The following is a 16,474-nucleotide window of genomic DNA, read 5'->3' on the forward strand; positions in this document are numbered from 1 at the left end:
CCAGCCGGCGTGGCTCAATGGTTGAGCATCAACCTATGAACCAGGAGGTCATGATTCAGTTCCCGGTCAGGGCACATGCCCAGGTTTCGGACTTTATCCCCAGTAGGGGGTGTGCAGAAGGCAGCTGATCAATGATTCTCTCTCATCATTGATGTTTCTTTCTCTCCCACTCCTTTCCTCTCTGAAATCAATAAAAACATACATATTAAAAAAAAAACCTTAGGAACAAGAGAATACCTTTATCATAATCTCCTCAATCCTCAGTGTAAAACCATCAAGAGACTACATGTTAAAGAATACTCCTAACAAGCCTGTAGATAAGCATTATTTCCCCACATTGAAGCATGGCTCAGAAATCTTAAGAGCTTTTTCCTCATACCTGTCAACTCTTTTTTTAGTATTTATTTGGGGGGAGGACATCAATTTGTTGTTCCAATTATTCATGCATTCATTTGTTTATTTTTGTATGTGCCCTGAGAGGTTGAACCTGCAACCTTGGCGTATCGGGATGATACTCTAAACAACTGAGCCACCAGGCCAGGACCCATGCCAACTCTTAATAAATTATTTTGAGCTGACAACTTCCACCCACCCCTATATACTTAGTTTCTAGTTCAGATGACTCATAGCAAGTTTCCATTAGTGAAACAAAATCCTTTGAACATTTAAATTGTCTCACAAGTTCCTAATTACCATACATTTATAATAGTCTTCCAGAAAAAAATATACTTACTTTAAGTTTTCCTCTATTAAATGCACATACAGAAACTTGATAAGAAGAATGCCCCATGTCTATGAAAACTACATTTCTTGGTTTCTCTTCTAAGGCAGGAAGATCTTGCTTATAGATTCCATATGCAAGAGCAACTACATAGGAAAAAAATTAAATTCGACATAATATTATCATCTAAGAGTAAACTTAAAATTTAAGTAGGAAACAAAACAGACTTTGTATATAATGAATGGAGCTGCATCATATGCTCAGTTCTAGAAAGAATTAAAATTCTTAAAAGCTTTGCATAATTTATTAATGAAAAATATTAACTTCAAAGAGTGAAATGCTGACTAAGGGTTCCTTAATGTTTCCAAATCCAGTTTCCAATTCCAATGACTTGGCAATTGCTCCCAAACCACTTCCCCCACTTTCCCAAACATATTTTCCAGGATTTCTTCTACCATTGTGCCATTTCAGCATTCCCACATATCCTGGCCCTGAGATGTTGCTTTACATCCATTCCTCTGACTCCACCAGCCCACAAGGCATAGAAAAGGTCAAATCTTTAAATCAAAGCACTGCTCCAAGCACACAATAAATGTATTTCCTTACAAACAACCATGTGATTCAATATGAAGATACTGAAAAAGTACTGGTCAGATGAATTCTTCATATGTGACACAGTAACCAAAAAAATAAAGAAGAAGAAACCCTAGGATCATCACAACATTCAAGATTAAGTAAGTAAAAAATTTTAGTTAATAGTCTCTCTTACCTGCAGTAGTTTCATTCATTAATCGCAGGCAATTGAGACCAGCAATCTGTGTTGCATCCATTACTGACCTTCTTTCTGCATCAGTATAGAAACAAGGAACCTACAAAAAATTTTAGAAGTTTACTGTATTATGGAGATTCATTTAGGATGCACCTGTCAAAAAAAAACAGTAAAATCCAGAACCACCCTCAGTCAACTAAAGGCATTTATTCTGCTTATGATCAGAGGATTTCAAACCAGTAGGGAAAATTTAGAAAATTCAACAAGTAGTAGCGAGACAATGGATAGCCAGCCATATTGAAAATAATCAATTGGGAGAGAGACCAAGATGGCGGCGTAGGTAAACACCGGAGACCGCTGCCGCAAACAACCATTTCAAAAATACAACTAAAAGACTGAACGGACATCACCCAGAACCACAGGAAGGCTGGCTGAAGAGAGACTCTACAACTAGAAGGAAAGAGAACAGCAAATCGAGGCTCAGAGGCGGCGCAGTGTGGAAAATACAAAGGTACCGAGGTGCGCGTGCAAAGCGGGCTGGTGGCTGAGGGCGCGGTTGTCGTTTTCTGCCGGGAGTGAGTCTCAGACTCTGGGCTCCAGATCCGGGCGAGTCTCTAGGGACCCAGACTCAAACGGGAGAAGCGGGATTATCCGGCATCAGTTGGGACCTGAGGGCAGCTTTCTCTCCGAGGTTTGCAGCGGCTGCCGGGGTTCTGAGAAGCAGAGCCTCTGGGAACGGGACTGAGCGTGGCCATAACTGCTCCCTCCGCCCGCCCTGTTGATCCCGCCCCGCCCAAAACCTGCGCACAGCCATTTGCCGATTGCCTCAGGCAAAGGCTGGATTAGCACCTCCCCAGAAGGCAGACGTTTTCCACACAGCTGATTTCCACAGCCAGCCGGCCTGGTGGTCAAACCCCTCTAGTGTTAACTACAACAATTAAGGCTTGGCTAGAACAAGACTGCGCACAGAGACCACAAGGGGGTGCACCAAGAAAGCATAAAAGATGCGGAGACAAAAAAACATGACAGAAATGGAGGATATGGAGCTAAGAATCGCAATTTTGAGGGCTTGCCATAAATTTGTGCAGAGCCTCACGAAAACTAATGAGACCCTCGATGCTACGATAAAGAAATTAGAAAGTAAGCATACACGGACTGAAATAAAGAATATTATACCCAATAGCAGACCAGAGGAGTACAATAATCAAACCAAAGATTCGACAAAAAACACCCAATTGGAAAAGCAAAATGAAAAAAGAATCCGAAAGTGTGAAGATAGTGTAAGGAGCCTCTGGGACAGCTTTAAGCGGTCTAATATCAGAGTCATTGGAGTGCCAGAAGATGAGAGACAGCAAGATATTGAAAACCTATTTCAAGAAATAATGGCAGAAAACTTCCCCCACCTGGTGAAAGAAATGGACTTACAGGTCCAAGAAGCGCAGAGAACCCCAAACAAAAGGAATCCAAAGAGGACCACACCAAGACACATCATCATTAAAATGCCAAGAGCAAAAGACAAAGAGAAAATCTTAAAAGCAGCAAGAGAAAGAGGCTCAATTACCTACAAGGGAATACCCATTCGACTGTCAGCTGATTTCTCAACAGAAACTTTGCAGGCCAGAAGGGAATGGCAAGAAATATTCAAAGTGCTGAATACCAAGAACCTACAACCAAGATTACTTTATCCAGCAAAGCTATCATTCAGAATTGAAGGTCAGATAAAGAGCTTCACAGATAAGGAAAAGCTAAAGGAGTTCATCACCGCCAAACCAGTATTATATGAAATGCTGAAAGGTATCCTTTAAGAAGAGGAAGAAGAAGAAAAAGGTAAAGATACAAATTATGAACAACAAACATGCATCTATCAACAAATGAATCTAAGAATCAAGTGAATAAATAACCTGATGTACAGAATGAACTGGTGATTATAATAGAATCAGGGACATAGAAAGGGAATAGACTGACTATTCTTGGGGGAAAAAGGGGTGTGGGAGATGCGGGAAGTGACTGGACAAAAATCATGCACCTATGGATGAACACAGTGGGTGGGGAGTGAGGGTGGAGGGTGGGGTGGGAGCTGGAAGGAGGGGAGTTATGGGGGGAAAAAAGAGGAACAAATGTAATAATCTGAACAATAAAGATTTAATTTAAAAAAAAAAAAAAAAAAGATAATTAGACATGTGATGCAACCTGATATGAGAGGAAATGTCCTGACAGAACTCAGAGACCTAATACCTGTCCATCCTGCTACATAAAGTTGTAGCAAGGATCAGATTGGATAATGTTTATGAAAGAGCTTGATAAACTCGAAAATGTTAAAAAGTGTGACTGTCTTCCTGTAGTATGTCTTGCTACCATTGCTGCACTAATAATCTGTAAAGTTTAATCACTGAGGAATAAACATTGGAGACCCAAGGAAAAAAAAAAAAAAAAAAAAAAAAAAAAAAAAAAAAAAAGAAAATAATCAATTGACATCCCTACTGTACAACTTATACCAAAATGTAGGTCAAATCAAAGACTTAAATGTAAAAAAAAAAAAAAAATCAAGAGCACTAGAATGAAAGGAATTTTACCATCAGATTAAGAAAGGATTTTCTAAATATAACACAACACCCAGAAGAAAAGAAAAATTTGTGACTCATAAAATATTCGAATGACCAAATGTGGAAAATATTTGCAACTCACATCATAAAAGCGCAAAGATCTAATCTAATAATATGTAACGAACTACAAAATGAAAAATCACAAACTCAGAATAAAATGAGCAGAGAACAGGAACATTTCAAACAACGGAAAATACAAAATGGCTCTTCAGTTTTAAAATGTTCGTCTTCACCTAAATAGTAAGATTACATACACTTTGATACCATGATTCTACCTATTAGAATTAGCTAAAACACCAATAAGCTGTGCTGGTGAGGCTGCAGTGAAATAAGCCCTTTCATATATTACAGGTGGAAGTGGGAACTACTGCAAATTCTTTGAAGGGTAACTGAACAGCTGTAAAAATTACAAATACAGCCCAGACAGTGTGTCTCAGTGGTTGAGCATCAACCTGTGAACCAAGAGGTCACTGGTTCGATTCTAGGTCAGGGCACATGCCCGGGTTTCTGGCTTGATCCCAGTAGGGGGGGTGCAGGCAGCTGATCAGTGATTCTCTCTCATCACTGATGTTTCTCTCTCTCTGAAATTAATTTTTTTTTTAATTTTTTTTTAATTACAAATACAGCCCGGCCAGTGTGGATCAGTGGTTGAGCATCAACCTATGAATCAGGAAGTCAAAGTTAGACTCCTAGTAAGGGGCATGCAGGACGCAGCCAATCAATGATTCTCTCTCATCATTGACGTTCTATCTCTCTCTCCCTCGCCCTTCCTCTCCCTGAAATCAATAAAATTAAAAAATAAGAAATTACAAATACAGTAGTCCATTTGGGGGTATGCAAGACCCCTGGTGGATGCCTGAAACTGAGGATAGTATCAAACCCTATACATATATATATAATGTTTTTTTCCTATATATACACACCTGTGGTAAAGTTTATAAATTAGGCATAGTAAGAGATTAACACCACCTAATCATAAAACGTAACAATTACACAATATACTGTAATAAAAGTTAAGTGAATATGGTCTCTCCCTCAAAATACCTTGGAGTACTGTCCATACAATGTGGATACAATGAACAAAAGGATGATTCATAATGCCAGCAGGACAGAGCAGGCAAAGCAGGACCCAGAATGGCATGCAACTTTAATTTATGAATGGTTTGTTTCTGGAATTTTCCATTTAATATATTTGGACTGAGGTTCACTGCATGTAACTGAAACCACGGAAAGTGAAACCATGAATAAGGGGGAACTATTATACACATATCTTTTGTCCCAGCAATTGCACTTCTAAGAAGTTAGTCTATAAATTCTACAAACTTATCATATAAGAGCAAAATGATATTTAAATGTACTCATTGCAGCATTCTTCACAGAAAAAAAAAAAAAACTGCCCTAGCTGGTTTGGCCCAGTGGATAGAGCTTCCACCTGCGGACTAAAGGGTCCCAGGTTCAATTCCAGTCAAGGGCATACGCCCAGGTTGCGAGCTCAATCCCCAGTAGGGGGCGTGCAGGAGGCAGCTGATTAATGATTAAAAAAAAAAAAAACTGGATGTGCAACAGAGACTAGCTAAATAAGTACCTCATAAACTGGAGTCTCGCAGACATTAAAAGGAATGATGCACTTCCTTATTGCTATGGAATGAATACAAGATAAATTGTCCAAAATTTGTTAAAAGAAAACTGAAAGTTAAAAAGGATCTATCTGGATTTGCTTCAGTACATAAAAGCCTCTAGGAAGATCTGTATGTGACAAAGTGGTAAAATTGGTAACTTTGGGAAGGAAATACTACTTACTAGATAACAAGGGTGCGGAAGCTTCCATACACCCTCCTATCTACACATTTGATTTTTGAACACTGGGCTATTATTACCTTTCTAAAAAAATAAAGTTTATGTTTTAACAATAATCAATTTATATATTAAGCACAACACACCGAGGTTCTATTTACATAGCAATGAGATATATCATTAGTACAAAGAGCTAGAGTAGTGACTGTGCAGAAGAGAGTTCACATAGAGACCAGAGATAGTTATCCTTAGAAAGGTCTAATGACAAGGTGGGCCCTTTCCTAGAATCCAGGAACTTGAGTGATAAACAGTTCCCTAAGTTGATACAAAAATTTCCCTAAATGTTAAGAGTGAGGCACTGTGCCTAAACTGTTTCTACAACGTAATTTATGCGGAATACCTACTTTACTTCTGAAAGTCTGTATTTTGGTACATGCTAGGCATAAGGTACCTACATGACTGACTCTGCCCCTCCAAGGAAAACCCTCGACTCCGGGAAGGCTACGGGCAGAACTTCCCTGGTGTATGACATTTTCACACATGCTGTCACAATTTGTTGCTGGAATAATTAAGCAGTGCTTAATTAAGAGGGACTCTTGGCCCTAGCTGGTTTGGCTCAGTGGATATAGCATCGTCAAGCCTGTACTGAAGGGTCCCGGGTTTGATTCTGATCAAGGGCACATGCCTGGGTTGTGGGCTTGATCCCCAGTGGAGGTGTGCAGGAGGCAGCCAATCAATGATTCTCTCTCATCATTGATGTTTCTCTCTCTCTCTCCCTTTCCTTCCTCTATGAAATAGATAGATAGATAGATAGATAGATAGATAGATAGGACTTTTGGAAGCTTGTGCCTGGTTTCCTCCAGACATTCATTGCCCATGTACCTTTTCCCTTTGTTGATTTTGCTCTGTGCCCTTTTGCTGTAATAAATCTTAGCCTTAAGAACAGCCATACTCTCTGAGTCCTGTGAATTCTCTTAGCAAATCATCAAAACTCAGTGTAGTCCTTAGGTCCCCCAACACATGACTTAACACATCACCTCTAAACTTGTTCAAAAAGTTGAAAACACCACTCAAGCATTCTATCATTTTACATAAATTTTACTTCAACACTGAGCATAATTCAGGATCAATGTTAAAGGCACTAACTAGATGGGAAAATGAGGACAAATCTGACAGACCAATAAAGAGCTCAGAAAAGGCAGAAAGCATCTAAAAAAATAGAGCGTCTGTACGGAATCTTTAAGAGAAGCATCATTTTTATTCTTTGCATCACCAGAATGTAGCACAACAGTCATAATCCAATTTTTCCCAACAAATGTCAGTTCTGCTTTACTAGATAGCCAAGAATTATGGAATCCGCCAGACAACAGACTGTGGTAAAAAACTACCTAACAGTCCTTGCTTTGTCAACCAATGCACCAACAAAGGAGGCCACAGAGATAACATCTATCCTATCTAATAATAGACAAACATGGTAATTGACCGTACCTTCGCTACGCCTCCCATTGGCTAATCAGCGCAATATGCTGGCTAATCAGCGCAATATGCAAATTAACCGCCAACAAAGATCGCGGCTAATTTGCATACTGCAGGCAGGGCGGGAAAGTGCGATCCGCCCGCCCCACCGCCAGCCACCGCCTGCCAGGCCTGCAGTCCATGTGCGCGGCCCGGCGGCCAGCGGGGCATGTAGTCCATGTGCACGGCCCGGCGGACAGCGGGGCACGGCGGATTGCATTCTGCCCGCCCCACGCCCCACCCCGCCCCGCCCCGCTGCCTGCCGGGCCTGCCGTGTGTGGTGGGCAGCGGGGCGGCGTGGCAGAGGGCCTGCCATCTGCGACCCAGCGCGGGATCCGGTCCTGCCATCTGCCACCCGGAGAGCAGGCCTAAGCCAGCAGGTGGTTATCTCCCGAGGGGGTCCCAGACTGTGAGAGAGCACAGGTCCGGCTGAGGGACACCCCCAGCCCCTCCCCCCACCCAGTGCACAAATTTTTGTGCACCAGGCCTCTACTCTTACCTAATAATAGACAAACATGGTAAATGACCATACCTTCGCTACGCCTCCCATTGGCTAATCAGCAAGATATGCAAATTAAACGCCAACCAAGATGGCGGCCAGCAGCCACAGAGCTGGAGCGAGCAGGAGGCTTGCTTGCTTCAGTGATGGAGGAAGCCAAGGTTCCCCGCCTGCCGCGGCCGGCTCTAAGCTACACTCAAAGCAACAAAGTTTCAATTATAGAAGGTAAATAAACCCCAGATACCTGCTTTCAGCCGGCCGTGGCCACGGAGCTGGAGCGAGCAGGAGGCTTTCCCTCCCACCTGCTCTGGCCAGCTCTGAGCTCCACTCAGGCAACAAAGTTTCAATTATAGAAGGTAAATAAACCCCAGATACCTGCTTTCAGCCTGCCGTGGCCACGGAGCTGGAGCCTTGGGTTGCCCCTGGCAATGGAGGAAGCCAAGCCCTGGCCGGCTCTGAGCTCCACTCCAGGTTACAAAGTTTCAATTATAGATGGTAAATAAATCCCAGAAGAAAAAAAGAAAGAAAAAAAGGAGAGACTGGGAGCTTCCGTCGCCGGGGAGGCTTGGCCAGCCTGAAAAGGGCCCTCAGCCCTCACCGAGACTGGCCAGGCACCCCAGTGGGGAACCCCACCCTAAAGGGGGTGTGGCCAGCCTGAAAACAGCCATCAGCCCCTCACCCAGGCTGGCCAAAGCTCCATCGGGTGAGGATCCCCACTGGGCGGGGGGAGGCTTGACCAGCCTGCAAACAGCTATCAGCCCCTCACCCAGGCTGGCCAGGCACCCCAGTGGGGACCCCAGTGGGGACCCCCACCCTGAAGGGCAAACCAGCCGGCCCCCACCCATGTACCAGGCCTCTATCCTATATAATAAAAGGGTAATATGCAAACTGACCCTAACAGCAGAAAGACTAGAAATTACTGGTGATTATGACACACACTGACCACCAGGGGGCAGATGCTCAATGCAGGAGCTGCCCCCTGATGGTCAGTGCACTCCCACAGGGGGAGCTCTTCTCAGCCACAAGCCAGGCTGACAGCTGCCAGTACAGCGGTGGTGGTGGGAGCCTCTCCCGCCGCCTCAGCAGCGCTAAGGATGTCAGACTGCAGCTTAGGCCTGCTCCCCGCTGGCAAGTGGACATCCCCCGAGGGCTGCTGGGCTGCCAGGGTGATGTCTGACTGCCAGCTTAGGCCCAATCTCCCGGGGAGCGGGCCTAAGCCAGCAGGTGGTCATCCCCTGAGGGGTCCCAGACTGCAAAAGGGCACAGGCCAGGCTGAGGGACCCACCCCCCACCCCGAGTGCACAAATTTTTGTGCACTGGGCCTCTAGTATATATATAAACAGGTAATATGCAAATTAGCCAGGCATCAGGACCGCTGAAGGAGGCTGCATCAGGAGCACTCAGGAAGAGCTGCCCGCAAGATGGGCGGGAGAGGACTGTGTGCCGCCCTCAGCCCCAGCGGACATACACAGACCAGGGGTGGGGATGTGCTCTGTGCTCCAAGCCGGGCTGCGCAGCACGGCTCGGAGCACGCCTCCACCCCAGCAGACACACACACACCAGGGATGGGAGCGTGCTCCTAGCAGCTGTGTGGCGTGGCTCAGAGCACACCCCAGGTGGGTGGCAGCAGCAGCCAGAGGAAAGCAGTCCCGGTCCCAGATGCCTGGCGACGGCTGGAGCAAAGCAGCCCGGGTCCCACATGCCTGTCAGCAGCCGGAGCAAAGCAGCCCAGGTCCTGGGTGCCGGAGGGAAACCGGTGCCGGCAGCCAGGGGAAGGAAGGCCTATTCTCGCACAAATCTTCGTGCATCGGGCCTCTAGTATCAAATAACAGCCACGGAAAGAGGAGATTCAGTGACAAAGCCAATACAACTGCCGAAATTTCAATGGTTGCTAAGGACTCCATCATATTACAAGCACATTGCTACAAACAGCCACGCTTCCATCTAGATAAGATTATGGAAAAGACAAGATAAAGTCTATTGCTGTTTGCCTTTAGAGCTAGATACAGTGACAGCAAAGATACAGAGATACAAAGGGAGAAAAATAAAGCATTTCTCATTGAGAGTATTCAACTAATTTAACAAATAAGTAGTCACTAGACCAGCCGTGGGAAAACTACGGCCCGCGGGCCGGATCCGGCCCGTTTGAAATGAATAAAACTAAAAAAAAAAAAAGACCGTACCCTTTTATGTAATGATGTTTACTTTGAATTTATATTAGTTCACACAAACACTCCATCCATGCTTTTGTTCTGGCCTTCCGGTCCAGTTTAAGAACCCATTGTGGCCCTCGAGTCAAAAAGTTTGCCCACCCCTGCACTAGACACTATGCTCAGTGCTACAAGAAATCCAGGATGAAGTGGGTTTAGAAAAGCCTTTAAATAGGCAGAACAACAGAGGAGGCTGGAGCAATAACTAGGGACCAGAAAAGAGAATTCAAGAAAATGAGGTCTAGTTTGATAAATTTCTTAAAATAATCAATCATACAACCTAAGGCAAAAACCAATATTATTTGCAGTTCAAATGAAAATGCTTCTTCATGCAAGTCTTAATAATGAGTAGGGCTCCAACTCACTGAAACAACACAGTCCACAACAGGCTTTTTAAGAACACTTTCTGCTGTCTCCTTCAGTTTGGACAAAAGCATGGCAGTCACTTGCTCCGTGGTAAAATTTCGTTCTTCCTCCATGTATTTCACCTGCAATAAAATGACAAAAGGATCTAGACTTATATTTTTTCATGTCCTAAGAGCCTAAAATGAGCAATATCTCACCATCATCAATGAAACATTATCTCAAGATAGAAGTGAAGAAAGCTAGTTTTAGAAGCAAAAATAATTTAAAGGTCACTTTTATCTTTATAACATGTACATGATACTTAAAGATGAGGACCACTACGTAAACAATGTTGTGGCAAGTTTATCAATAAAATCTGAGACAATTTACCTGTGCAGAAGCAAGTTGGTGTAGCTCACCATGAGCTACACTGCCCCTCTGTAAAGGGGCTGGTGGTGAACTATTTTACCATCTGACATACTGTGTGTTATCACCTCCCCAATATTCAATCTAACCTGAGGACATGTTTTTAGTCAAATTCATTCACTGCTATAGCTCTAGTACTGACAGACCTGACAAAATAAATACTTGGTGAATTAAAGAATATAACAAACAAAGCTTCGAGATAGCCTACCCTGGATGAAGTCTGCAACTTTGACAAGAGTTGCAAACTTTGTATGTTGAAAGGCTGGGTAGGATAAGTAAGCCCCATCCCACATATACCCATAACTCCCCCACTACAATGCAGACCAGAAAATATCACTCTCTTCTTTTAAATCTGCTGCTCTAACTCAGCTTGAAAGCTACCTGCTCCTCACTCCCCAGCCCAACCATAATGTACTCTGGTTTAGAGTCTAACAGTTTCTCATTTTATTGCATGATAAAGATGGGAAAATAACCCTCCCAGTGAGCCTATTTCTAAGTTGCCTCTTCTTCCCTGCTATTTATATAAACTTAGTCAACTCCTACCCTCATACTTGGATCTACTTAACCTCCAGGTCTTCTCCTTAGTCTCTTTCTCCTTTGGCTCTTGCAATGCTTATGACTAAATCTGCCAGTATTCATCCTATTTCTTTCTTAATGGTAAGTATCCCGTCCCCTCATTTCTTCACCCCGCCCTTTTTCCCTCCTCTGTACTCCAGCTTTACTCCCTTACTAGGTCATCCAAACTGTTCTGAGATTATTGCCATAGATATCCTAAGTAAACCCAGAGATCATACTTCAGTTATCAGAATTCATCACTTCTAAATTCAACTGAATTCTCAGCTACAATGGCACCATCAACTACCTTTTTCTCTCAATTCTCATCATCTCTTGGAATGTATGCCTGTTCCCATGATTCTGATTTCTCCAATTGGAAGGTCTCAAACACCAAATCTCCTCTCTCTAAACTCACTTGCATGGAAAGTTCAACCACCCTCTCCTGTGTTCTTCTTACCACCTCCGAGTACTAGAGAGACAGTGGAATGCACCCTACCCATCCCCAGCCTCTCACCTCTTTTGAACGATCAGTTCACTGCATGCTTCACAAAGAGGATCTTCTAGATATCCCAGAGATATCAAAAACTAAACTCCCTTTTCCTCAAAAGAACAACATCTTTTTCAATCTAATTCATATTGTCAAAAGTATGACCATATATCTGGCTAATGACTTAAAAGTGTTGATTTCTTTGGTCTTCCACAAGTCACACCCTAAAATCACATCAGTAAACAAGACAGGTTTGGCTCAATGGATAGAGCGTCAGCCTGCAGACTGAAGGGTCCCAGGTTCGATTCCGGTCAAGAGCACACGCCCAGGTTGTGGGCTTGATCCCCAGTGGAGGGGCGTGCAGGAGACAGCCAATCAATGATTCTCTCTCATCATTGATGCTTCCAGCTCTCTCTCCCTCTCCTTTCCTCTCTGAAATAAAAAATTAAAATAAAAAAAGACAAGCAGCAATGGCCGCATTAATTTTATCACTACCTGCCCTAACCGGTTTGGCTCAGTGGACAGATCGTCAGCCTGCGAACTGAAGGGTCCCAAGTTCGATTCCGGTCAAGGACATGTAACTTGGTTGCAGGCACATCCCCAGCAGCGGGTGTGCAGGAGGCAGCTGATCGATGTTTCTCTCTCATCAATGTTTCTAACTCTCTATCCCTCTCCCTTCCTCTCTGTAAAAATCAATAAAATATCTTTTTTTTTTTTAATTTTATCACTACCTATCTGTCAAAGCCATATAACACTGCCACCGATGGTTCTCAATCAAAATCCAAATCACTGAAAAAAATGCCAAATGGTCTTTACTAGCAAGTTTTTCCTAAGCATTTTCATTATACAATGAAATCAGAATGGTACTGATATACACTGACCTAATAAAATAAAATGCTATATTTTAATCATCAGGAATTACCTTGAGAACCTTACCTTTATACCTGTTAATCCAGTAGGCAATTGCACAATATCATATGCAAGGTTAGATTTTTCTGCCTCCACAAACGGATCAGAGAATGCTCGGCCATGGAATCTTTTAAATCCCTGGACTGTGTTCTTTGCATTGGAAATGATCTAAGAGAAAGGAAAGCTGAGTCAAAAAGTAGAAAGACTGATAGCAATTAAATTAGGAAAAAAGAAAATCAATAGCATCAGATTAAATTAGCATCATTAGTTTTCTTCAGCACTAAACTTTTCTGAATGATGCCTACTAGCATGTGAAGTGAGGCTTGAAGGGTGAGGGACTTGAACAAGTAACACAGAGATCACAGACAGCCCCGCTTGTCCTGCTTAATATAAATAGGTCATTATACTTACAAAAGTATTTTCCACCCTAAAATTCCAAAACATTTATACATAATGATTTTTATTAGCTTTTAAAAATTACTCATAGTTTGTGATTCAAGCTTTCCAGGAGTCAGTTTGGAAGTATGTGTCAATTCAGAAACTCTAGTGAAAGAAACTTACCATACTGACAGAGTATCTATATATCTACACTAATAAAAGAGAAACATGGTAATTAGCATACGACCGCTACCCTTCCCATTGGCTAATCAGCATATCCTTATGCAAATTAACTGTCAGCCAAGATGGCAGCCGGCAGCCATGCACTGAAGCGAGCAGGGAGGCTTGCTTGCTCCCGTGACTGCGGACTCCAACGTTCCCCGCCTGCTGCTGCCTGCCTCTCAGCTGCAACTCTAAGAAACTGTACTATGTTGCAAATAAGAAGCTAAACAAAACCCCAGAAACTGGCTGTCAGTCAGCCAGGTTCAGCCAGCCGGCCGCAACATTGTATCCATGTTTTCAGCAGCGAGGCCTCAGAGCTAAAGCTGGCCCAGAATAAAAAAAAAAAAAAAAAAAGAAAAAAGGAGCGGTTGGGAGCTTCAGTCACCCGCTTTCGGAAAACAGCCCTCAGCCCCTCACCCAGACTGGCCAGGCACCCCAGTGGGGACCCCCACCCTAATCCAGGACACCCTTCAGGGCAAACCAGCCAGTCCCTACCCAGGCACCGGGCCTCTATCCTTTATAGTAAAAGGGTAATATGCCTCCCGGCACCGGGATCAGCGGAGCAGCAAGGCTCCCGGCACCAGGATCAGCGTGACAGGGGGCAGCGCCCAAACCCCCTGATCAGCCCTGCTCTGTGCCTGATAGGGGGGAGCTCCCCAATCCCCTGATTGCCCTGCGGCTCTGTGTTTGACAGGGTGCGGTGCACCAACCCCCTGATCAGCCCTGCTCTGTGACAGGGTGCGGCGCTCCAATGCCCCTCCCCCTCACGGGCCCTGCTCTGTGTGTGACAGGGTAGAGCCATAACCTCTCATCGGCCCTGCCCTGAGTGTGACAGGGTGCAGTGCTCCAACCCCCTGATCCACCCTGCTCTGTGTGTGACAGGGGGCAGTGCCCCAGCTCCCCTATCGGCCCTACTCTGTGAGTGACAGGGGGTGGCACCGCAACCTCCCCATCGACCCTGCCTTGAGTGTGACAGGGGGCGGTGCCCCAACCCACCAATCGGCCCTACCCTGAGCATGACTGAGGGTGGCATCGCAACCTCCCAATCCGCCCTGCTCTGTGCATGACAGGGGGCGGCGCCCCAACTCCCCAATCGGCCCTGCTCTGAGCCTGACCAGGGGCTGTACTTAGGGACTGGGCCTGCCCTCTGCCACCCAGGAGCAGGCCTAAGCCAGCAGGTCGTTATCTCCCGAGGGGTCCCAGACTGCGAGAGGGCACAGGCCGGGCTGGGGACCCCCCCTCCCCCCCGAGTGCACAAATTTTTGTGCACCAGGCCTCTAGTATGTATATATATATATATATATATATATATATATATATATATATCCTCCTATCTAATAAAAGAGAAACATGGTAATTAGTGTACGACCGCTACCCTTCCCATTGGCTAATCAGGGTGATATGCAAATTAACTGCCAGCCAAGATGGCGGCTGGCAGCCAGGCAGCTGGAAGCGAACATGAGGCTTGCTTGCTTCAGTGACAGAGGACTCCAACGTTCCCTGCCTGCCTTGCTGGCCTCTGAGCTTGCAGTATGAAACATTGTAACAAATATAGAAGCTAAACAAAACCCCAGAAACCAGCTTTCAGCCGGCCGGGATCTCAGAGCTGGAGTTATACATTGTTTCGATTATAGAACGCAAACAAACCAGATACCTGCTTTCAGCAGCGGAAGCCTCAGAGCTAGAGCCAGAGCTAAAGCTGGCCCAGAATAAAAAAAAAAAAAAGAAAGAAAAAAAGGAGCGGTTGGGAGCTTCAGTCAACCGCCAGCCTGAAAGCAGCCCTCAGACCCTCACCCAGACTGGCCAGGCACCCCAGTGGGGACCCCCACCCTGAAGGGTGTGTGACCAGCTGCAAACAGCCATCATCCCCTCATCCAGGCTGGCCAGGCACCCCAGTGGGGACCCCCCACCCTGATCCAGGACACCCTTCAGGGCAAACCAGCCGGCCCCCAGGCCTCTATCCTATATAGTAAAAGGGTAATATGCCTCCCAGCACCGGGATCAGCGGAGCCGCAAGGCCTCCTGGCACCAGATCAACGTGACAGGGGGCAGCGCCCAAACCCCCTGATCGGCCCTGCTCTGTGGGTGATAGAGGGCAGTGCCCCAACCCCCCCGCCCCCCCCCGCCCCACAGGCCCTGCTCTGTGTGTGACAGGGTAGAGCCATAACCTCCCCATCGGCCCTGCCCTGAGTGTGAGAGTGGCGGCGCCCCAACCCCCTGATCGGCCCTGCTCTGTGGGTGATAGAGGGCTGCGCCGCAAACCCCTGATCCACCCTGCTCTGTGTGTGACAGGGGGCGGTGCCCTAACTCCCCTATCGGCCCTACTCTGTGAGTGACGGGGGGAGCTCCCCAACCCCCTGATGGGCCCTGCTCTGTGCGTGACAAGGGGCAGCGCCCCAACCCCCTGATTGGCCCTGCTCTGTGCGTGACAGGGGGTGGCGCCGCAACCTCCCCATCGACCCTGCCTTGAGTGTGACAGGGGGCGGTGCCCCAACCCACCAATCGGCCCTACCCTGAGCATGACTGAGGGTGGCATCGCAACCTCCCAATCCGCCCTGCTCTGTGCATGACAGGGGGCGGCGCCCCAACTCCCCAATCAGCTCTGCTCTGAGCCTGACCAGGGGCTGCACTTAGGGATTGGGCCTGCCCTCTGCCACCCAGGAGCAGGCCTAAGCCAGCAGGTCGTTATCTCCCGAGGGGTCCCAGACTGCGAGAGGGCACAGGCCGGGCTGAGGGACCCCCCCCTTCCCTACCCGCCCCCCAGTGCACAAATTTTTGTGCACCGGGCCTCTAGTATATATAAAAAGGCTAATATGCAAAGTGTCCCCTTGGGAGTTCGACTAGGAGTTCGATCACTTGCTATGACAAGTGCTGACCACCAGGGGCAGCGCAGAACAAAAGAAGGCCCCAGCTGGCAGCTGGAAGGCCCTGATCGGCCCTGATTGCTAGCCAGGCCTAGGAATTTCGTGCACCGGGCCTCTAGTTATTTATGATACCAGAAGACTAGAAATAGCCTAAATGTTTATAGGTAAATAAATTAT

The 16,474-nt window shown here is 45.9% G+C and overlaps 1 protein-coding gene across 1 annotated transcript in view; it reads right to left on the reverse strand.

Moving 5' to 3' along the window:
• The window catches only part of HSPA4 (heat shock protein family A (Hsp70) member 4), a 48,295-nt gene that overhangs the window by 20,344 nt on the left and 11,477 nt on the right, over positions 1-16,474 (reverse strand). The window contains exons 3-6 of the mRNA XM_070415005.1: positions 12,861-13,001; positions 10,477-10,599; positions 1,491-1,590; positions 734-867 (exon numbers count right to left, since the gene is read on the reverse strand). Coding sequence (XP_070271106.1) covers positions 734-867; positions 1,491-1,590; positions 10,477-10,599; positions 12,861-13,001 — 498 coding nt within the window. The remainder of the gene's footprint in view (positions 1-733; positions 868-1,490; positions 1,591-10,476; positions 10,600-12,860; positions 13,002-16,474) is intronic.

The sequence above is a fragment of the Myotis yumanensis genome, unplaced genomic scaffold (assembly GCF_028538775.1).
Source record: "Myotis yumanensis isolate MYYU_CA2020_CCGP unplaced genomic scaffold, mMyoYum1.0.hap1 SCAF_5, whole genome shotgun sequence".
Lineage (NCBI taxonomy): Eukaryota > Metazoa > Chordata > Mammalia > Chiroptera > Vespertilionidae > Myotis > Myotis yumanensis.